Genomic DNA, 24,176 nt, shown 5'->3' on the forward strand with positions numbered 1-24,176 from the left:
GGGTTTAAGTTCTTGGCCACCTCTCGGGATGCTCACGTCACAGGCTGCCGAATTGAACTTCTGACACTCTCATTATCAGTGCATCTGCTGGCGAGAGACTCTTTTCTTGCTGTTCAGTCAGTATAGACAATGCCAGTGCATCGCTTGCGTCCCAATCACAGCTCAGGTGACAACCTCTCACTTCTGGAATCTTTCAGGCATGCACTCGTGCCAATTTAAACCTGTCGTCTTTTTTGCCAACGATGGGTCCTTACTCGTGACAAGTGTGGGAAAACAGCCAAGTGGATGTGTGATTACTGTGTAAGCCTGTTTATGCATTACTAATGTATTGCAATAATAAAATCTTTTATCATTTTTGTGATCGCCTTTCGGGTAGCAGTACACATGAGGTTCCACCATTGTACAACATTCCACGGCCCTAATTATGAATGGTATGGTAACCTAATTAGCGAAGCTTTCTCACCACATTATTATGGCCCACTGTAATGGATATCACCTGCAGATACACTAAGCAGACCATAGAATGGACAGAATCGGCGAGCTCACTTTTTACCTCAAACACAAAAATAAGAATACCGTAACAAAGTTACCATCTATTCAACGACCACTCAAACTCACTTCAAGGCATTCAGCAGGCACTCCTCAGCGATGACATTTCCTCGGCCAATATTGATGAACACAGGACTCTGGGCAATGAAAAACAAATGTTCATTAAGCATAATGAGGAGACACCAAAAAAGGAATGAAGATTACAATTTTGTGCAATGGAGCAGTGACAATAGCCACAGGCGGACATTTAGTTTTAAATTATGAAGCAGCTCTGGCTCTTTTAGATGTTGACTCAAGTACAAAACATTAAAACAGTCAAGAAGAGCTTTTCTTCAAGGTATTTATCAGAAGGGGCTTATTTACGATACAAGAGGTAAAGGTGGCATTATTTTGTCAAGTCTGCAGTCAAGGATTCAAGTCTAGAGGTCAAGGATGAGGGTTTTTGTCAAGGGGGAAGGCAGGAAAAGATAGAAGATTCTAAATGAATCTATACAAATTACAACTTCTTGGCTTGCACATAAGCAGTAGGTTATTGCAGATGCACTTACTAGATGAGAAAGCAAGTGCTATGCCACTCAGTAAGAGCAGCAATATGTGAAAAATAGCAACAGCTTCATGTTGCCACTGATATCGAGTGCATTATTACTCCACAAACTTTTGTAGTGTCGGTAAGACATTTCTTTGACTAAGTGCCTCCCGTTTCTAGGGAGGCAGATCGCCGGGCTGATTCCGAGGGTGGCTGATGTATCAGCCCCCCGAAACACACCACGAATGCGTGGATCATTTAGTGTTGGTCCCTCTGGTGTGCCAGCAAATGCCAGTTGTGATCCAAAGACCAAGTCAGCCCAGAGAGTTGATAATAAAACCAAATATATTCTCAGATAAGGCCGTACAGACAACACACAAACATGTACACTTGGCCTTTATCAAATAAAATACAACTGACAAGTTACTCCCATACGTTGGAAACAACAGGCACAAACAACTCACACTACTATGCAATCTCATGCATTAACTATCCGAGACACGTATAGACCAGAATGTTCGTCAAACGTATCCAGTCCGAAGTTCTCAAAACTAATCTTGAATGCTTCTCTTTTAGGAATCGCCGACACTAAATCCAGTACTGGTTGTCGTCCTGCTTGTCCAACGTTTCTCTTGCAAGAAGCGCTCTTCAAAACTTGCCACTCACGGTGTGGTCATTCGATTTTTCCAAATCTACTGACCACATTTCAACATCAAAACTTCTTCCCTGACATCCCCATTGGCCTCTCGCACACTGCCACTGCAGGAAAAGCCTTCACACGCTGGTGGAATCGCACACCGACTTCCTCTTCTTTTCGCCTTCCTCTGCCGCTTGCTTACATCTGCCCGCCACGGTCTTCTTGAAGCTTCCAGGCTTTTCCTCGCTTTGCAGCACAGCCAAAGCTGGGGAAAAAGCGAGATATTTTTCGTGGTTTCCACGCCCCGTGACGCAACTCCGCAGTGCATGCCTCTTTCCTTGAGGATGGTTCCAGAATTTGCCTGGCGTTTGATCCGAGACTGTTGTCGGCGGCCATTTCGAGAAGAGAGGAGGTGCGCGTGTGGCGTCTTTTGATGCTTGTTTTTTCTGTTGCGCACGCTTTGTCTAGAAGAACCGGGTCCTGGATTTCCCGCAGTTGTTAGAAATCAAAGGCACATGCTTTCTTGAGTACTCGTTTGTGACACTGAGGTGCTCAAGACCGGAATGTGTAGGAGCCAGTGGCATCGACAGTGCATCATGAAATGCCACTGCAATCATTGACTCACTACTACAGAAGGCTCAGTGCAACGCCAAGAAGCAGACAGCCACTGAGAGCTTGAAACAGGCTCAGCAAAGCTGCAAGCAGTGCCGCAAAGCATCAGATTTGAATGTAATCAAAACAAAACAACAAAGGATTACCTTGGCACAGTTGGCAACACTTTCACAATATCAGCAGTGACCCTTCCGTAAAGAAACATTTCTTTGTTCTTGTGAACCAGGCTCTCCCACTTTTGATGTATGAGGATGTGTTACGGTTAAGCATCGCTGCAGTCAACTGTCGTGCCTTCATCGTGGCTTTAAGGAAATTGCTAGTGCTTATTCGAAGACACTGGCCATAGTGTGCTTCGCATCGGAAAGAAGCTTTCTTTTCAGACTTCCCAAGATGTTGACATAGGCCAGGACAAAGCTGGCCCTATAAGCATGACCTGGAAGGGATGCAACGATCCTCCACCATTGTAGCGCACAAAGAAGCAAGAGCCAGGTTCATCAACTATGACACTGCATAGGGAATGGACTTGGGAAAGGTTGGCAACAAACCAGGATGCAGCACTGTGCAACAATCACGAGACTGCAGGCTACGCGTAATACCTCCTTAAGATCAATTGAGTACACTTGCCTGCAGCGTTGTGGCTATCCCACAAAGCGAGCTGCTGAGCGCACAAACAAAAGTCACCCGCTAAGCCAGTGCGTGAACTTCTCATTGCCGGCCAGAGAACCAAGTGCCAGACAGCTAGGCAAAACCTTGTGGAGAATAAGCTTGACTGGCATCCAATGGGGATCAGATGAAACTACAGAGGAGGGCACTCCAGTACATCAGCATTTGACTAATCGTATCTTCAGCTGAGCTGCACTGACACAGTGGTGGTGGAAGGAAAGTTGCGTCAAACACCACCCCAGTTTTGCGCCCCACTGTGAGCTAGACAAATGCATGAACTACAAAACTCGAATTTGCGATAGCAGCGTCGTCTATGAGAGATGCCATTCAACAGACAATTTACAGCACCCTGTTTGTAGAGACGTTTGTGAGACACTGTCTCCATGGCTGTGCGTCCATTCACCACGCGGTTCTGCTGAATTAGCTTTGTACCAACTCTACGAGGGTTAAGGTAATTTTAGCATTGGATTCAGTCTCCAGTGAAATCCCAGCACCAAAAGTAACCTTGTGCGAGCATGGCTGGACGATGTAAGCTCACATACATTTTCCCTCCCGTTCAGCCGTATTCTGTAGTAGCCAGAATACGGCAGAATACAGCCGTATTCTGTAGTAGCCAGTTAAAAATTATTCTTACACTGACGAAACATCATCGCGCCATCTGCCAGAGCACGCAGGCCGATGGGGTTGCACAACGCTTCGCTGTCAATTTCTAGTGTGGCGCGGTAGCAAGCACTCATGTGGTGGCCAGCCCACTCAAGCGTGCAGACCAATGTATAGCACTGCACGAGTGCACAGGTGCCACCAGCCAAAGATGCCCATAGTAGTGTATGCTAGCTTGACATGTAGCTTGTGGCACCTGGGCATCTCAATTCCGGAGAGGGAGAAGCATGGCTTGTGTAGGAAACAAAGCTCGGCACTATGGCCATTTTACCTAGCTCTTCCCTGCAATCACGCCACATGAGACAGGTACAACGCACTAGCTGGGGGACAAGGCACAAGAAGAAGGCATCCTCGATCACCACAAGATATAAGATTTGGCGTTGGTGCGGTGACATGATTGAAATTATCTCTCAGTCATCACATGATACTATGTTCCTGAAAGCATTTACCTTGCATTTCCCTTTATTATCGAGCCAGTTGATAATAAAAAAAACTATGGTCGGTCTTGCCCTTTCCCATTATCATTTCAAATAATGTTAGCAATATTGTGACATACAACTTAAAACCAATCAACAATACAAACAGAAAACTACTAATTGGCTCACCAAAATGAAAACTTGCCAAGGTGACATCATTTGGAAACTGTGCATAGCCAATGAAATGAAAAAAGAATACAAGCGCACATTACATCAGTAGCCTTAGAGGTATACATTCAACTTAAATCAGTGTGACAGGGAGCTGCTTCAAGTTGGCAAATTATGCACATACAACCAGCGATACTGAATTCGACTTTCTGTATTCGCAGTTCTTCAATCAGTGGTGAACTCTGGAAGCTAGATTTCTGAAGGTAGACAGTGTTAAACCTGCAGTGGCTTTTGGCAGCCCATAGTAAACATTGATAACAAACTCTTAACTCCAAAGCAATGAGTTGAATTTAACGAACATCATAGTTTATTATTGGCATACGTGCAATTAGTATCGTATTGTTACGATAAGGCGTATTTATTGAAGAGCGAATGGCAAAGGGTAGCCACGCCGACACCGAGCTGCTTTTAAAAATAGACCACTTTGTTCTCTTCCTCGCTCACACGTTGCCGCTTCAGCGTAACACTCCCCCTTTCCCAGACGAAGCCCCCTGGGCGAGCATCAGTCATGAGGATGAAAGCGCTTTAGGCGGGCGACAAGAACAAGCTGCGACTGCCTAGAACGGTAGCCGCGAGATACGAGACGAGCGATTGAATATGTCGCATCACTTAAGCGATCGACGATCACAAAAGGACCGGTGTAACGAGCCAAGAACTTCTGGCAATGACCACGCTTGCGAAAGGGTGTCCATAGCCATACTTTTTCTCCTTTTCCGTACGACACGCTCTTGTGCCGTGAGTCATAGGCGAACTTGGAGCGGTTTTGGGTTGCCTAAGTACGGAGCTGAACTAGGCAATGTGCTTCCTCCGCGCGGCAAAGAGCCTGGGCAATGGAAGAGTTCTCATGCGCATAAGAGGGCAGAATGGTGTCAAGAAAGTGGCAGGGTGGTCAGACATAAAGAAGATAGAATGGACTGTAGCCAGAGGTTTCATGCTTTGCCGTGTTATAAGCGTAGGTGATAAATGGCAAGATGTCATCCCAGTTCTTGTGCCTGGAGTCAACGTACATCGAAAGCATGTTGGTAAACGTTCTGTTGGTGCACTCGACGAGGCCATTTGTCTGCGAGTGATATGGGGTCGAGTGGCAAAACTGGCAAGCACAGAGACAAGAGTTCTTCTACAACATCGGCTACGAATTGTCGACCACGATCACTCAGAATAATCCGAGGCGGTCCATGGCGCAGTATCACAGAAGAGAGCCTCGATACTCAATGGTCGTGGCTGTTGGTAGCGGTTTGGTTCCCACATAACATGTCATGTTGTCAACGCAGACTATGATCCAACGGTTGTTGTTCAATGAGCGCGGAAATTGACAGAGAAGATCCACTCCAACCCTTTCGAAAGTAGACGAGGGTGACATCAAGGGGTGGAGGAGACCAACAGGGGCAGTATTTGGTCGCATGTTAGGCCAGTAGAATCAAGCCAGCAGGCGGTGGTACGTTGCTATCGCAGGTAGCCGTTGCAGGTGGCAGACCAGCAAGTTGTCGGCTTCAGCGAAGCTCCGCGTATTGCACCTCAGCAGTCGATGAGTCGCCAATCGTCTGGGGTGCCGTTATCGTACCCAGCACCTCTCGCCAAGTATAGCTATGGACACCCTTTCGCAAGCGTGGTCTGTACCAGAAGTTCCTGGCTCGTTACACCGGTCCTAAGTGATGTGACATATTCAATCGCTCATCTCGTATTTCACGGCTACCGTTCTAGGCAGACGCAGCTTGTTCAAGGCATGTTAAAACAACGTCAAGTCGATGGTTGTGTTCAGCAAAAGTGCGTCCAAAAATGACAATGTCGTTGAGGTAACACAAACAAATCTCCCATTTGAGAACATGCAGTACCATGTCCATAAACCTTTCGAATGTCGCAGGGGCGTTGCACAAACCAAACGGCATGACATTAAATTCAAACAAACCATCTGGTGTGACAAAAGAGGTTTTCTCTTTGTCGGCGGAATGCATAGGTACCTGCCAATAGCCCGATCAGAGGTCCACAGATGAGAAGTAAGATGCCGAATGAAGACAGTCGATAACGTCGTCTATGCAGGGAAACGGATACACATCCTTTTTCATCACCGAATTTAGCCACCGGTAGTCAATGCAAAACCTCCAGGACCCGTTTTTTTTTCTTCACGAGGATGACCGGTGCAGCCCAGGGGCTAGAAGAGTCTTGGATGACTCCCTTATCCAACAGGTCTTCCACCTGTTCGGCGATCACCTTGCGCTCCGATGAAGACACACGGTATAGTTTCTGTCTGATAGGATGTGCGGACCCCGTGTCAATCCTGTGGCGAGCCCGCATATTGGGAACACGAACTTTGGTGGCGTCCTGGGTGAAATCAAAAAATGAAGTATGCCTGCTAAGGACGCTGACCAGGGCTTGACACTTCTGAGAAGGTAGTGCCTTGCTAATCATGTTCAAAAACGGCGAAGAGTCTTCGGGGTCACCAGGGCTACTCTCATGCACCCGGGATTCATTTGAAGCGTGATTGCTTAAGGCGTCGATATTAAGGCTCGTATCCGCTTCAAAAGAGGCAAGTCGCATACCACTTGGAAGCACAACAGACTGGTTAGACAAATTTGACACCCACAATGTACTTGTGCCACAGGCCACAGAGACAATACAGCGAGGCACGAGCACACCCGTCTTTGCGACGGTGGATGGCATCGGCTCAACAACAGCATCGAATACATCGTTGTCGGCACTAGCAACAGTAACCTGAACGCTGGATAACGAACGGGGTGGTACGATGGAATCTTCACAGATGGCGAGGGTGTGCGAACAAGCAACAGGTTGGTCGGCAACAAAAGAAGAGACACAAAGCTTGCCGGAAGAGTGGCACCGCACTGTTGCAGGAAATCTAGACCCAAAATCACATTATGCGTTGATTTAGTGAGAACTGCGGATTCGCCTTGATAGACGTTATTAGAGAAATATACGTTCGCGGTACACACACCAAGAGGTCGTAGCAATTCTCCACTCACAGCACGAAATGTGCTCGCATTATCCCACTTGAACATCACCTTGGCCTAATTGTGTTTTGAAATCTATGCTCATAACGGAGACACTTGCTCCCGTGTCCACTAAAGCTGTCGTCGTAAGATTGTGCACAGAAACACAAATCTTGTTATGAAGCATAGTCACTGGTGGAGGCGTAGCAGCGTGTAGCTGAAGATGACTGGCGACCTCGGTGAAGTGGGACGTCGTCGAGGAGATGGGGATTTTCGGTAGCGTGAAGGTGGTGGCGTCAAGGTTCACACAGACGCCGGTGAGTCACTACGGTGATTCCCTCAATGGTTTGGCCTGCTGTCAGAGTCTGAGGGCCAGGGTGTCTCGTCAACGTGCCGATTGCTGCGACCGTAGAAAGTGTGTGGTAGCCCATAGGACGGTGCTCCCGTGCGAGGGTGATCGGGGCAGAATCGGGCGACATGACTGCGGATGCCACAGTGAAAGCATATAGAACGTTCGTGGGGTGCGCTGAGGTCAGCAAAAGGATGAATGGCCCGGCTGTACCATGCTTGATAACCGGTAGGTGGTCTGGGCGCGTATTTGTCATCCAATGGGTAGTACGGAAGCACAGTTTGGCTTGGCCCTCGAGGACGAGGCGTATAGTTGTAAGCATCAAGGGAGGCAGCGTTGATAGTCGTAGCGCTTAAGTCGCAGGAAGAAAAGGGTTCTCAGACATTCTCAGAGAACGTTCTCAGAGAAGCCGCCTCGTGTAGGTCGAGCTCTTCGCGCACTACTTGGCGAATCATGGGCGCCAAATCCGATGGGGTTGGATGCACGTCAACACTAGTGACATTAGTGACATTAGGCAGGCGGCCAAATTTTTGGTGTAACTTGCCGCGCTTTCAGCACTTCAAACGTACGGCATTGCTTGATAACGTCACTTACACGCTCCAAACTTTCTTTTGCGATGAGGAACTGGTAAACGTCCTCCGCGATCCCTTTACGAAGATGACCAACTTTGTCCTCTTGTGTCATCCAGGGGTCCAGTGCCTTGCACAACTTGAGCACCTCCTCGATATACGTTGTGCCGGTTTCCCCAGGTACTTGCGCTTGTTGCATAAGAGTTTGCTCGGCACGCTTCTTCTTCGCTGCCGGATCCCCGAAGCACAACTTGATTTCATCGACGAACTTTCGCCACGTCGTCAGGCTTTCTTCATGGTTTTCAAACCATACAGATGCGGTTTCTTTGAGAAAGAGTCCCACATTATTGAGCTGGCCGGTGGCATCCCAGCCACCGACTACCAACCGACTCGCACGTTGGTAGGAGCTGAGCCACGAGTCGACATCTTCTGCGGCTTGTCCAGCGAAGGATGGAGGCTGGATGTAGGGCTGCCACGGAATGCGGGAAGCAGGTGGCTCGTTGTCATTGTTGTCGTGAGATGCCATCGCAGGCGGCAGACCAGCAAATCATCGGCTTCAGCAAAGCTCCGCGTATTGCACCTCAGCGGTCGATGAGTCACCGTTTGTCGGGGGCGCTGTTATCGTGCCCAGCACCTCCACCAAAACTATTACAATGGGGCATATTTATTGAAGAGCGAATGGCGAAGGGTAGCCGCGCCGACACCGAGCTGCTTCCAAAAACAGACCACTTTGTTCTCTTCTTTCTCGCTTCACACGTTGCCGCTTCAGCGTAACAATATTATGAGCTTGGCAAAAATAGCACTGTGTAACCACACTGCGACAAGAAAAACGGTACTCACATTCTTGCACTGCTTCAAGACATCCCCATTGAGGAGGCCCACGGTGCTTGGGGTGCTGGGGAGCGCATTGACGAGGTAGTGACAGTCTTCAAGCAGCGTGTTAAGGTCTGGAGAAATCCTGAAACATGAATACAGCCACTAATGTTGAGAGCACATCCCATTTTTCATTGTTAAACTCGCGTAACACGATTTGCTATCCTGCCACAGCTGCTGCACAGTGGTGCTAGGCGTATGGTCGCAGCCAGACAAGAGCTACACACTGCACTGTGAATTCAGCAGCACTGCCATTCTGTATTCTCCATTTCTCATAAGTTGATTACCCAACAGCTTACAGGATACAAGCACACAGGGTTGGTACCTGTAATCGATGATACCTAAAACTTACTGAGAGCCCGGTTGTCCTTTGAGCAAGCAGTATAAGCGAAAACATCTCGTTTTGTTTACCCAACGAAGCTGTTCAGTGAGAGAAGTGGAAACTTGCAACACCACAACGGTAATCCGTCATGTTATTCATATTGCAGTATCTGTTTTGCCAGTCAGACTAAAACCATCATCTTGTAAACTCGAAAAGTCCAGCTTTTATCTTTAAACATAAGTTCTGTCTGGCTATCTTATTAATGAGATACTGCAAAACATTTTTAACATGATAAAAAAATGTTTACTATTTGCAGACAATACTGCCATGAACAAGTGAGTTAAATATGAACTCTTCTACTGTATTTCACATCAAGAACATCTCACTCTCTCTTGTTTTCAAAAACAAGAAGAGAGAAAGGCTCGCCGTGCAATATTAGGGCTAAGCTCTTGAAGGCGTAGGCAAGTCCTTTGATAGAGCAGCCACAGCTAGTACTCAGAGCACTCACTAGATGGCACTACGGCGCTTGCACCGCTAGTACTCGGATTGCTCACTAAATGGTGCTGCAGTGCTCACTCCACTCTGATACGTGCTCTCGTGTGATAGGAAACCACGTTCGCAATGGCATTAAAATAAGTTTGCTCTTGGCGCACTTCCTTTTGCGCCGGCAGTCTGTCTGCTTCGAGTATGAGCGACTATGATAAGCCGGCGAAGCGGAGAGCTTGGGTAACGCCTGCAGCGCGTGCTTGCCGTCTTTGCACGATGATCAACTGGGCAAGATTTAACGAGGATTTATGGTTTACCGGTGTGCCTTCGCAGCTTTGCTCACACATCATTATTCACTCTTTGAATATTCTGTGATTTTTTTGTTTCCCACCTTTCTATTTGCTTGTTTACAATCTAGTGTTATCATGGATAAGATGCCAGTCACCCAATTTGCCATCTCTATCTCTACAAAAAGAAACATTGTGCCGAGGAAGCATGCAGGATGGGAAAACTAAATATTGCATTGTTTGCATCTCAGTTATTACTGGGTCATTTCAGACAATTTTTGGGTGAATATATTCTCCACACTGAGTCATGCTTACTTTAGGTGCCAGCGGTATTGAATTAAAGGAACTAATGCATCTATATTTTATTTATAAATCAGTACCTAGACATAAGTACATGCCATCAAAAACCATCATATTACAGTGACTAGATATAAAAGCTTCGAAGAGAACCTTGTCTTTACAATTTGCTAAGGAAATATGTATAAATACTAGAGGTGTGCAAATATTAGAAATTTTGAAAATTTCCGAATAGTATTTGCTATTCAACTCGCGCTAAAATTTTCGATATTCAAACTTCCCAGGCACAAATGCAATCAACGTCAAACCAAAGACACCTTTAGACCTTTGATATGCTTCACCTAAATGCATCTTCGTATGACGGCAAAGCTGCCTTTCAGGCTCCACTGCGGTCGAACAAATACAGGTGTCAAATTAAAAGTGGCCCTTTCAAAATTTTTGGATGCTTCGCCTAATTACAGTTTTGTACTGCATCAAAGCTGCCTTTCAGGCTCTGCTACAGTTGTTAATGTATTGACTCGATAAAATGCTGGTTCCAACACGGATGTGATAGATGTGGCAGAAGTGGGTGATCAATTCATGCTATTTTGGACCTGCAATTTGGGCAGGAAGTCAGAAAAATCGGACGCCGAAAATTTTTAGCATCGAAAATTTCAAATGTTCTTGTGTGTTGACATTTAAAGGGGCCCTGAAACACTTTTTTGAATAACCATGGAATTAATTCACTGAAAAATTGTATTACCTCACAAATTTAACGACGCGAAAATTTCAAGAATCTGTCCAGTATGAGCGGAGTTACAAAGATTTGTCACACTCAGCAATCGCATTCTCTCTTCTCTCGTCTCGAAGAAAGCACTGGAAGCTAAGCAGGGAGGAATGGGAGGGGCAAACAAAAAACGTCACTCGCGACTCATGACTTTGGGCACTTCCCCCGCCCTTTCTTTTTAATACACGGCTTATTCAGAGCGATTGCTTTTGCACGCGTGGACAAGTGACGGCCTCTTGCGGTGACTCCATAATAAATGAGCGTGTCATGTTCAAATCAGCCAATGGCTGATAAATGGGCTTACTAAGAGTAATTTTTGGGCTTATTCCGTGATTTGTCGAGAGAACAGAAAGCTATTTTTAGCTGACTTTGATCATTTATTCTGAATTCCAGGCTGCGTGCTGCGCTATAATATTGGGCTTGCGTGTTGTCGGAAGCCTCTACTACCAATCGGCAGCGTTTTCTGACCATGCTCAAAAAGTGTTGCAGGGCCCCTTTAAGAGGCAGATTTGGAACTCCAAGAGAGCGCATCCTTGTTTGCCACATCAGTTGGGCTTTCACAGAAATTGAAAGAGGAGAAGAGGCTGAAGAAATTGCAAATTTGCCTTTCATGTGTAAAGTGCTGTCGGCAACACTGTGGTAGCACCAGATCAAGTACTAATACAATTCAGCCACTGCGTTGCTTCATTCTTCATAAGATAACTATGAAATAGCACCCTGCAAATGCTTCATCGACCTAGTGAAAACAAACACTTGCATATTGCTATCTGACAAAAAGATGACTAAAAATCCTACAACGCATTTTTTCTACGATTTCACGTCGATTCATTTGTTAATTAAAATTGCACTCATGCTTCAGTAATTGAATTCGCTTCACATCCAAAATTTGGCTATTTGCACAGCTCTATTAAATACTTCTACAATCACAGATTACATTTGCCACATGTTTCACATTGCTTCAATAGACATACTCAAAAAAGAATCTGAATAGCTCTCTACTTTCTTTTTCTCATTTTATAAGTGGCAACTGCAACTGTCTGCAACATAATCACTGTATTTTTCTCTCATATATTTTGCACCAAAAAAAAAAGTGATTAAAAAAATTGCCCGCAGCTTCCCTCTGGGGAACACTGAGGAGGATGCGGAGCATATAATTGGTTAACGGGGTGTTAAAGTGCGACTTACTTGGGTCGATGGCTAAATTGGTTAACGTGGTTGTGAAATGGGGTGTTAAATTGCGACTTACTTGGGTCGATGGCTAAATTGGTTAACGTGGTTGTAGGAGGGGGTGTTAAATGAGTGAACACGTACACACGTATGCGAAAGGGCGGCGCTGGTCGAAGGGACGTCGATCATTGTGTTTGTGGATGCGTTGGAATTCATTTCACCGCGACCTTGGACGTCGACGCGCCGTACAAACCAACCGACGAGCGGCAGCTGAGCGAGCGAGCGCCGACCTTGAGTATATATACAGCTCGACGGCGCATGCACTGTCAGCTGTTGAATGTTCTCGAAGCGCGACGCCACATGCGCGTCCACTGGAGAATCAGGAGAATTGTAGATGTCGAACGCGGTGTGTAGAGGAGGAAGGGTGCACAGATGGTGGAGGAGTGAAGCACGCGCGGTGTGTAGAGGAGGAAGGGATGCACAGATGGTGGAAGAGTGGGCGACGGCGCGACGGCGCATGCGCGCGCGTCAGCTGTCGAATGTTTGAGAAGCGGTGCGGACGGCGCGGACGGCGCACTACAAGGCGCGAGTATAAGATGCTCCGCATCTAAAAACTGGTTTAGATTATATGCAGAGATTATATGTATGTTTTTTTTTTCTAGTAGTTGCATTTTTGGTGCGAGATATAAGCAGGGATTAGTTATATGCAAGAGAATTGGGTATGAAATATTTTCAAGCAATAATTCGAATGGTATTTTTTTGTCTCAAATCCGAGTCGTTATCATACATCTTAAAACTAAGAAAAGCAGCAAAGGAAACACTACAGTATATATATAGGCACGGTTGACGCAACAAGTAATATCTGTCGACAATGCACTAAATTAAGGATAAGCACAAGCATAAGGTAGGCATTACCAATCTTTTAGAGTATGCATTCATCAACTACATACCACATAGGAAGCATTTAAAAGCTGGGCTCTGTAGCAAAGTTGTATGCAAAAGGGCTTTATTCGAGTATTTCAATCACATTTAAAACAAGGCACCTGTTCCTATACTTACTTCTGAAAAGATGAGCGCCGCAGTTGTTCAGTGTTCCTGGCTCGCCTGGCAAAGGCATTCACCGTAGCTCCAAATTGAACAAGCGACTTGGCAACTGCATCAGACAGATGCACATTAGCAATGTAATAAAAAAAAAAGAAGGGTTGAACTACTCAACTAAAAAGTATGCTATCAAAACTCCATTCTTGAGAATTTCAAAGTTCTAGGTAATTTGCTCAAAGAAAAAATAAAAGGCTACACCTTATGTTAAAGGACTGACGACTGAAAAGATGCCCAGCGGTGGAAAAGAAGGTACACAAAAGCTCATCTGTGCGTGCCCACGCAGGAGGAAATGCCTATCAATCCAGCATGTGTGGTGCTGTACGCGAGAGATAACTGTTAAGGCACTTGATTTCTTTTTTACGCAAGCTAATCTGATGATTGGCTCACGCACGCTCTATCACTATCACCGACATGCCAGGCCAGCATGTCTCGACTTCTCCCTTGCATCTGTGTTTGCATGCATTGTCTTTTTAACATGAATACCTACCAACTAGCTAAGCTTCCTTTCTTATTATAAGCCACACAATGGTATCTCTAAGAGCAGGGTCACAAACCCATCCCTGGTTTGTCATATCACAACCTATGGCATTAGCTGTGAGAAAGACAGCACAAACCAGAGCGTGCCAGAAGAAACCTTGTACTTAGAGCTAATATGCACCTGCGAGAACAAAATCGGACACGTAGTTTCTTTCTGGCGCTTTTCCTCCAACAACAGAGCTAATCAAGAGTCGTAGCTGTACCCGATAGAAGGAGTAGGGTTTATGTTATTGCGATAGCAATTACGTGGACACACTCGGCTAGTTTTCCCCATCGCCATCATGTCCCATGTACGTATGTTTATGTATATGTATGTAAAATACAATAAAATGATTTTTTAAAATAGTTTACGAAGTGCGCGACTGGGAATATAAGCCTGCAACCTCTAGCTCTTCAGTGCGTGGCACTAAATGACTTGGCCAAAGAATGTCTGTCCTTCAGCATGCTAACAGCGAGCTATTCATCTACTTAATTTACTATAAGTGGTACACGGAGCTCAGAGGCACTTCTAAGTGTTCTCTTTATCACCAGCGAGATGGCTCGAAGGCCATGCTTTAATATCGTCACCACTCCACTCGCTGCAATAAGCACCCACCTCCTACTTACCACCTGTAATTCCACTACGAGGCGTGGTCACCCGCAGGTGCTCATCTCGTAATGGGAATCGAAATGGTTGTTTGCTCACTGCAGCAATCGTGTTTGTGCAAAGAGTATGCTACTCAAAAAGGAAGTAGTAACAACTGTGGCAGCTGTCGGTTCACGCTCATACGGTGCATATGTGTGCATTTGTTTCATGTGGCCTTCCTTGTATTTGAGCAGCCCGATTTAGGTGTCGAGCTGTGACAGTCATTAGTTGGCGCTCATCCCGTGCATGTCCTTTTCATGCGTCCTTTGTGCTTGAGAAGAGCGCTGCAATTTTCAAGCTTCTCGCCGCTCCTTGCTTGACATTCCAATTGCTATCCTGTACATTGCTTCACCCCTGAGGTGAAACTGTGACTTTTTTGTAAAAGACTACAAATCAAGTCGACGTAAAACTGTTCCTCGCACAACTCTCTCTGCTCATTGAAAACTTCCACAAAGCTCATCTACCGATGCTGCCTAATATTTACTGCTTGAAGTGGCTAGCTGGTGAGGACTAACAATGCTTATGAACAATACCTATAATACCTATGAACCATGTCACTTGCATTTTCATAATGTTACAATAAACTTCAAACTTCAAAGCAGAAAACACACTTGAACGCCTCTTCACAAACGTACCGGCTTGAGGGTACTATGGAAAAGCTTTAACAAATAATTCCCTTGGCTACAAATTACTGAACAAATGGAAGGATCGTTCATGCCTTAGTTTTCAAAGACAAGTGGCAAACTTTGTGTTCTAATCTTTTCCTTGTTCACGAGCATGCTTCAATGGTTCCTTAGGATTAAGCAACATATTAAAACACAACTCATGGGCTCAAAAAGTGATTAATTTGACTGAGTTACAAATAATTGAAGGTTGCACATGCTCAAGAAACTTGCATACCATGCTTTAAAATGCAAAGAGTATAAAAGCGATGTAGGTAATTGATGAGTGGTCACAGCATCCGGTCTCAATTATCTATTGAGCATCTCGTACGTTTGTGGTTGCAAAGCTAGAATTTGCAAGAACTTACTCTCTTCACCAATGACGCCAGCTCCGAGGATCGAAACACGCAAGTCCGATAAGGTCCTAAAGTTCAGTGATATCATATCATCCCTTAAAAAAAAAAGAAACAAAACAGTTCGTTGTTACAGACGAAAGCTTAGCACAAGCATCTATGCCAGATTCACACAGCTCTGTCCCACCACTATCACAGTATCAGTGTCTCTTGCTGTGTTTTCTTGAAGAATGGAATGCACACCACATTAACAGCATCTGTGAATGCTGCTGACTAACATTGGTTCCAACATTTATTCACATAAAAACAGGAATGAAAGAACTAATTCGGAAAACCTGAAGCTGCCATACAAAGCTACTGGCACACACAGCGCTAACCACACTTATTTCGAATCCGACAGTACTGAAGAAGCAGCTCAGACCATGCCCAACATCAAAGAGCCATTGAAAGTCTATATTTCTGGCAAGAAAAATTCTGATATTCAAACACTTTGGTGAACTTTGTGAACAAATGAGGAAAGGAAAACTATTAACATCCTGAGTGAGAAACTGCGACAAATATTACATAAATGCACTGATGATCTACTAGCTGAATGAAAACCAGTCAATTGTATTGTTACAAATTTTAAGAGTATCGCTTTCTAGTTACAGCCTCTGCTAACTTTGCTAGCAGCAGGAACCAATACATATACTATTATCTTATTGATGTGAGAAATTATTCTGAAAGCAAGTACTGATGTATCATAATAGCTAATCTTCTTGTCAGTAAGTACACATTAGCACGAACTGTGATGATTAGCAAAACAAAAGGCTATGCTGCCTACGAGGACCTTTTCACTTTGAACATAAGAGGCTCAGAAAAGGCAGTTTTATACAGTAAAAATATGCAAGGTATTTTATAGCACTCAATAGGACATACCAGCTCTTCATCTTCTGCAGCTCAAAATACCTATACAGGCCTCTCTCAAAGTTGATGATGCCAGCCACAACATATTCTCCCATGAGGATGCCAAAGCAGCTTGCTCGTACAATCGAATATGTTGGAACAGGCTGGAAGAATGAACTCATGCATTAGGTAAGAATAACATATTTCAAAGAATGCCGAATTTAATACATCTACGGCAGCAACAAACAACGAGCAATTATCTCCTTTAGCTTGCATTTTCATAGCCTGAACCTCTGCAGGCCTTGTATCGACTTCCATAGACACCAATTTTCGGGCTTTTCAAAGTGAAACCAGACTCGCCAACCTAAATTGGTGAGGTATATATTATTTGGGTGCTAGGTTAGAAGAACATAGTTAAGTTAGGCATGGCACAAGCACAAAACTCATCCAGCACTTTCTGATTATATATCTTGGCCTTTTAGCGGTGCATCAACCATAAAGATTGTTGAGGCTGAGAGCTGCTAGTTCAAAATATTTGCTGATATTTTATTCCCTCTTTTCTGCTTCTCCAGAAGAGATGGAAATGCACAATAAGTTAGACCAGCTATATGGTTGCCTCGTTGATTTTGCCTGCTATGGCAGCGGGTTGAGAGCGGTGTGCAGATAGAGTTCACGTAATGTTAATCACATGTAACACCAATGTGAAACTCATGATAATTTCATTATCACTGGCTTGCAGTATCACCAAGAACACTGCTGTATCAATGCTGAGAACAAGAGAAAGCAGTTATGCAGTTTTTAAATGTAACTGAGTGATGTGTCACGAAAAGCGACAGCAAGAAACTTTTGCGCTTGTCCGTCTCTCCTGTTTATTTCATGCCAACAGATACCGTAAGAAACTTACTTTATTTGATATCAAACCTTTACCCACGCATTTAGGAAAACAGGTAATGCTGTTATCTGAACAAACAGGAGAAATGAACTCTCGTATCCACATACGTGCAGCTGATGATACGAGCATGTACCCACGCAATCCGTGACAAATCAGGTTTTCCAGAAGCGTAACAGACTGTTTGACAACACAACATAATTTTAAAATGTTTGCCACTCAAATTTCGTTACGTCTGTGGAGGTTAAAAGGCCCCTCACCAAATTTTGCGTGAAGCAAACAAACAAGTCCAGTGTCTAGATCATTGGGTAGTGATTGTGTCTGCATATTATGAAGCATCTGTGAAAAATGACCAAATTTTAAACTGAATACCCTTCTCTCTATGGAAGCCACATTCGGAAAGTGTGTCAAAGCTAACATACACATATCTACATTAAGTACACTCCTTAGAATGTCCACGGCCAGTCCGTCGAGTCGTACACGTGTGCTCCAGACCAGTCTTAAAATTATAACTGACCATGGCACAAACGTTCAGTTATTCATCCAATGAGAAACGTGCAATGCCACAAGTGCAAGTGTACTGAGAAGCAAAACAAGACTAGGCTTGTTATGCCTGCATAAAAGGTCTACCTCCTTGTCTCTAACAGTTGAAAGTTTGTGATGCTTACTAAAAGGAAAGGAGGATAAGCATTTGCACAGGCTAGTGTAACGGACACTCCAATTAACAGAAGACTCTTGTTAAATGGAACTTGAAGGTACAAAGAAAATATGTTCTATTTAGAGAGTTTCGTTTACTGAGAGATCAACAGAGTAGCACACTGAGTACAAGACCAAACATTATAAAAGCATTTGTTCCATTCAAACAGTAGTTTCATTTTAAATATATTTTCATCTACTGAGAGTTTATTTTATGGTAAAGGGATGAATAATGAACTTTTTGAAAAATTGTTTTAGTAGAACCCTCTTTGAGCAGCAGTTCACCACTTTAACCAAAACTTTGAATGGGACTTGGTGAGGGCCCTTTAAATTAACCCAATGAAATATTGTTGGACGAGGGCACGTAGTTACCTGGAGCGCTTTGCTTTCGAATGAAAATGATGAAACAAAGAACCGAAAAACGAATTGAGAACAGCGTGTTGCATCATACATGTACGAGTGTTTCTCAAAGTGATAAGTACAACTACCCCAATTCTTTAACTAGTGTGAGTAGCAGTAACTTTTCTGTGTCAGCCCCATATATGACGAAACAAAGTTGCAAAAAATTTTGTGGTTGTGCACATTGTGGGCATGCACTTTCCCTCACCCTTTCTGGAACCTAATTCAGTCATATGGTGAACATGTATAAAAAAAAAAAAGAGTCACTCATGCATGCTAGTAAAAAATATAGATGACTCTACAGTACTAATTACAGTGAATGCTTACCTTAAGAGAATTTAAACATAGCGAGAATGCCTGAATAATAAACCACTATGTGCGTATTAGGACAACTGATACTCATGTTGCCAGAAGCAAGGCATTGTGTATCAGCTACACGAAATCATTCAGTAGATGTGCTTTGTCCTACATGTTCATCTAAATCTTGTGCCTCCATACTTTGAATGTGGCTCTATTGTAGCAAGATACAATTCAATAAAGTTTTCATTTATATCAGTCTACAACTCTTCAAAGTTCTGCAAGTGTTCTTGGTGAAATTTAGACTGGTGAACAGTCTAACGAAATATGTAACGGATAACAAATACATAACTACTCTATCATGATAGAATGTTTGAATACCTTTCATTTTTTAAGAACAATTGCAGGGAGCACCAAAACACAAACTAGCAACTAGTATTCTTGAAAGTGTGAGAAGGCTCTAGTTTAGCCATGAATCGGTAAAACATGAACTGATGCTTCATCGAACTGCTTAGTCAACGGAACTGTTAATGCATTACTGACATAGTGGCAAGAAAATAAAGGGCTATTGCAAACTATAATTGAGTCCATTTGACAGTGCTGCAACATACCAGAGATTTATTGATATTTGGAAGAAGATTTTCAACACCTGCAAAATAAAAAACATAACAAAACATCAGTGATCGCAAACAGCAACGTAGAATACTTATTTAAGTTTTTCAGCATATTTTTTTGATAGTGGGAAAAGAGTCGATCTTTAAATTACAGGAGAAAGGCATCATATCTAGCATTCACACACTGCTGCGCAGTCTTAGAAACAAAAATCACATTACACATTGCCTTCACATTGTCATACAAAAAAAAAAGACAGGGCCACTTAAGAAACTAGAATGGATTACCTATGTATTTGGCATGTTGTTGGCTCCGTTAATATATCGCGACCAAAAAAACCCAAGCTGGAGAAAAAATGGCACAACATAGACAAGTCATGACAGCAAAAGAGAAAGCATCTGAGAACCCCAAAGTTCACTTCTTTGTTTTGTTACATGTCACAGGTCAACATCCTTGTGGAACTGTTTTGTTTAGTTGCATTGTACAGTGACTCTGCACAACCACCTTATTCATCTCATATATATTATTCAGCAATTAACAACCTATTGATGATAATTCCCTAATTCACGATTGTTTGGTACCAGTCTATTTAACTTTTATTCAGCAAACATCCTGAATTTAATGCAGTTTGGATGTTATGTATCGTACCCCTAGGAATGCAGCCAAGGGCTACACAAAATGAAAAATGCTTTAGTTGTTCCCTTCATAAATGACCAAATGAAGTGGTTTATTATTCAGTTCGCAGCTTATACAGCTGATGGTTCCAAAATTTCGAAGTACACAGCATTTAGGGCATACCAGTAGAACATATTCAAGATTACAACCTTTCTAGGAAGTGCAGCAACTATTATACAGAACACACAACACAAGCACTTAGTTGTGTTTTGTGTAACAGTTGCTGCGCTTCCTACCAAGATGGATTCATACCAAATGGCCCGATACAATTGTTTATAAAGATTACAAGCTTTAGCTGTCAAGCTTACATTGACCTAAAAGAAACACACCAAAGCCACAACATTGTGACACCCACCATACAAAATGCAAATTGAAGTGCTTGTACTTGCCTGCAGATGTAACTTGCACAAGCTTCATATTTGGCAGCTGGTAGAGTATGTCCTTTAATATGTGGGTGTCCGTGATCAGGATCTCGACACTCTGGAGTTTTTTGACAACCTCGGGTTTAATCTTGGGACAATAATCGTGAACAGTGACTGTAATGTAACAGAAATGAGGGGACTGCAAAATCTGACGATCTTAAAGACACTTCGTGAGTTTACCGAAATAGACTTGCCGCAAATTCAACGCTACCAAAACGTGCGAAATACGCGAAGTGTGGGAAACTGTCACAGTAAAAACAAAAGCGTGTTTAAATAAATTAAACACGTAAGTGAGCTCGATGTGCATCTGACTTTTGTCACGCGGCAAGTTTCGGGTGGATCTTCTGAATACGACGGAGATCTGAGCTTCAAAATAGCGAGCAACAGCGCTTTATTCGCAGCTGATCCAATCGTGCGAGTTGAATTACAATTGGGCAACACACGACACTTCGGGCAGCGACAAACACTTAAGCTCCGCGACAAAGCAACATGTCCAATGATGTGGAGCTGCGAAAGTGGTTATGACTACGATGAAAAGCGGAACACGGCACACGTCGGCGCACATGCAAATACCTACATTTTGCGACTATCTCAACAACATCGGCTCGACCTTTGACCGCTTGTCGGAGATGTTCAGCGAGGTTCGGGATCCTCGAAACGACGTAGATCTCTGGACGTGCCATTTGAGAAACTCGTTGGAGTTCTTCCGTCGCATATGCTCGAACAGCAGGATGTAGGTAAGGGAATAGAAAAAATCGCTCTTGCTAAGCAGCGCTGGCGACTCGATCGGCTAGCCTGCACGAGATCCTTCCAAAACGAGCGCAAATTGATGGTTTCAGCATAGCCCCTTCAGGCGCGAATTAAATCTGACGTAGCGAAAAAAAAATTTTGTTCAGATTATGAATACATAACGCTATTAAAGAAGGAATCCACAAGAAATTCAGAAAAAAATTCATTGGTTCAATTTTTCAATGGCGTCCACATATGTGGACATTGCGCCTCAAAGCAGTCATATTGTCACGTGACCGTTACCCAAGCGCGCGCACGAAGACGCAGGGAAAGGAAGACGACGAAGGTGCGCCATGGCTTGTGCGTGGGTTTTTCGCCATACTGCCTGTTGTATAGGCTCTAGTAAATACATATTTTACATCTCGCTTTCCTTGTTGCAATACCCATGAACGGTGGAGAAGAAGAAAACAAACGCTTTTATTTCGGAGGCTCGCAAATAATCATTGCAGGAACACTGCTTAGGAAGTCTTTTCCGCAAAAATAATCAGAAAGAGTCTATTTGGTATGAAACAAATAAAAACAGTCGTTCTGAGATGTCAGACGAAGGAAAATGTTGCATTTCCTGCAGCGGACACGGCTTTTGGATGTGCATTCCTCTCTCCGGCAGCGTTGTGCGTTAGCCATGTTTACTTGCTGCGGCCAATGATTAATCCCATCATAGCGAACAGTGCTGACTGGTAGTGGTGAAGCATTGGGTACCTTCTTTTTCACTGTTCGGGAGTTGTCATTGCTCGGACGTCCACGCTTCTTTTGTGGCTTATTGCTGTTCAGCAGGCAATTCGCGACGTCTGTTTGGAACGCCATCATGTCCAGTGTCTCTTTTCTTAGTAGCCCTGCTTTATTGGCATCCCTTAAGTATTCAAGCCAACTGTTGGAGAGCGCAAAAGATGCAAAATGGGAAATCACTCTCACAGGCCACTTTTTCGTTCGCGTCCGCATTGGGTAGAGGGACATGATGAAGTCTAGTTTGTCTACTCCACCCATGTATTTGTTGTAGTCCAGGACTACCTCTGGACAGTCAATGTCAACGTGGACCTTTTGGGATTCGCTCCATCTTCTCACGGTGCCAATATTTCCAACTCCAAGGTGGGTAGAAGCCATGTTGACGGTCCCGTTGTCTTGCCAACGAACAAGGACAACTTCGTCGTTCTGGGAAACCCGCTCATCATAGCTTCCCCGTCCTTCTTTCTTCATTTCCTTGTCTGTTTTCATGACGCATCCTGCCAAGCGGTTTCCCCTAATTGTGCCACTAGCCAAAATGCCGATCTTTTTTAACTCAAGAAAGAGCTTCACGGACGTAAAATAATTGTCCATGTAGCACTTGATGTTCTGTGCCTTCGGGAGGCTTTCAACAAGGCGCATTACGACGGAGCCACCAAGGCCAAGATGTGCATGTTCTTTGCTCACTCCCGTTCCCTTCCCTTGGTAAAACTCAAAGTCATGTGCAAGACCGTCAAAACTGCAGCGTACAAAAACCTTCACGCCTTCTGGGTTCGGTTTTCCTTTCACAAATTGCTTTGCAGCAATGCGTCCTGTGAACGGCACCATCTGTTCATCGATGCTATTCTGTTCCAAGGGAACAAGCTGTAAGCAGCGGCTTCTGACAGCTTCTAGCAACGGCCTAACTTTCCAAAATTTGTCTTGGCTGTTCGGGTCCCGTTCTTCATTAGCGTCGCTTATGTGGAGAGCGCCTCTGATTTTGAAGAATCGCTTCACGCCCATCGAATCGGCTATTGCGGGAATCCTCGTTGCAGTTTGCCAATACATTCTGACGCGTGGGTATTTCAGAACACCCATCAGCATGAGCATTCCAAAAAATATTTTGATCTCTTCTTTTGTAGTGGCTAATACGGCACCGTCTCTTTGCAGGACATACCTGTTTGTGAATTCAGCAAGGTCTTCAAATATCTGTTCGGTGAAATACTTGCTAAAATACACAAGTGGCTGCTGGCATGTCGAGGCTACTTCAGGATTGTAGTGGCAGTCAACATCACTTGGAGCAAAATCTTTCTTCACCCATTTGAACTCAGCCTTCGTAGATGCCGCAGGTGCGTTCGAGCTGACCGTGGCGTCTGGTCGTGCAGGCAGTGCAGCTGTGGTCGTGGATGCGGTCACCTGACCATTGGCAGGCTGAAACAAACAGCGTAAATTAGGGTCAAAGTACCTTTAGACAGTTTGGTGCCATATGTTTCCCGAGAACACAAAATAATGTCTCACAATCTCGAGCAAACTTACTATGTTTTCTTCATTTTCTGCTTCCAATTCGTCATCTGAAAAGTCGCCATCTGAGATATCTCCATTTGATATTCTCATGAGGATTTCTTCTGCTGTCGCATCATCAACTTTCTGACGTTTTGAAGCATGATCTTCAAGTCCTGGAGACAAAAAATCACACATAACCATCATATCTGCGCACACGGTGCGAAATGGCTGCCCTGCAACAAAGGCAGCACTAAGGCGCAATGTCCACGATCGTGGACGCGGTATTTTACGCACCCTTTTTGACGTTATAAATAGTTTCTAGTTGCAAAAGTCTTGTTTATTGGCATGAGGTATCTCTTAGCTCTTACTGACAAGTGCATAATTTCATGCCACCTCGAATGAAACATAGCAAGGGCTTGAAAAGTGAGAGCCACTTACGTGCGCCGCCGTAAAACGTGGAGGCGTCCATCTTTGAGAGTTGTTTTTGTAGTTATTTTGTGTCAGCTGCGGCAGATGGCGCCACGGGTCGCTGCAGCAACATGTAGTGATAGAGAGAGCACTGGTTGCGCGCGAGATTCAAAGTAAATTTCGAGATATTGAGCTGTGAAGTTGGCGTCCACAAATGTGGACGCTGCGCCTGAAGGGGATAGAGAAATAAAAAAGGTGGTTTCAGCATGACAGTC

At 44.2% G+C, this 24,176-nt stretch overlaps 1 protein-coding gene across 3 annotated transcripts in view; it reads right to left on the reverse strand.

Moving 5' to 3' along the window:
* The window catches only part of LOC119171997 (glyoxylate/hydroxypyruvate reductase A), a 34,190-nt gene extending 10,874 nt beyond the window's left edge, over positions 1-23,316 (reverse strand). The window contains exons 1-8 of one of the 3 annotated variants that reach the window (XM_075892799.1): positions 23,168-23,316; positions 20,470-20,616; positions 19,405-19,442; positions 16,546-16,676; positions 15,643-15,725; positions 13,409-13,502; positions 8,992-9,109; positions 619-686 (exon numbers count right to left, since the gene is read on the reverse strand). In XM_075892799.1, coding sequence (XP_075748914.1) covers positions 619-686; positions 8,992-9,109; positions 13,409-13,502; positions 15,643-15,725; positions 16,546-16,676; positions 19,405-19,442; positions 20,470-20,497 — 560 coding nt within the window. In that variant the 5' untranslated portion in view covers positions 20,498-20,616; positions 23,168-23,316. Of the gene's footprint in view, positions 1-618; positions 687-8,991; positions 9,110-13,408; positions 13,503-15,642; positions 15,726-16,545; positions 16,677-19,404; positions 19,443-20,469; positions 20,617-21,079; positions 21,510-23,167 lie in introns of those variants that run through there. The other 2 variants (XM_075892798.1, XM_037422929.2) reach the window with 2 other exon arrangements.
* Between the last annotated feature and the right edge of the window lie 860 nt (positions 23,317-24,176).

The sequence above is a fragment of the Rhipicephalus microplus genome, chromosome 4 (assembly GCF_043290135.1).
Source record: "Rhipicephalus microplus isolate Deutch F79 chromosome 4, USDA_Rmic, whole genome shotgun sequence".
Lineage (NCBI taxonomy): Eukaryota > Metazoa > Arthropoda > Arachnida > Ixodida > Ixodidae > Rhipicephalus > Rhipicephalus microplus.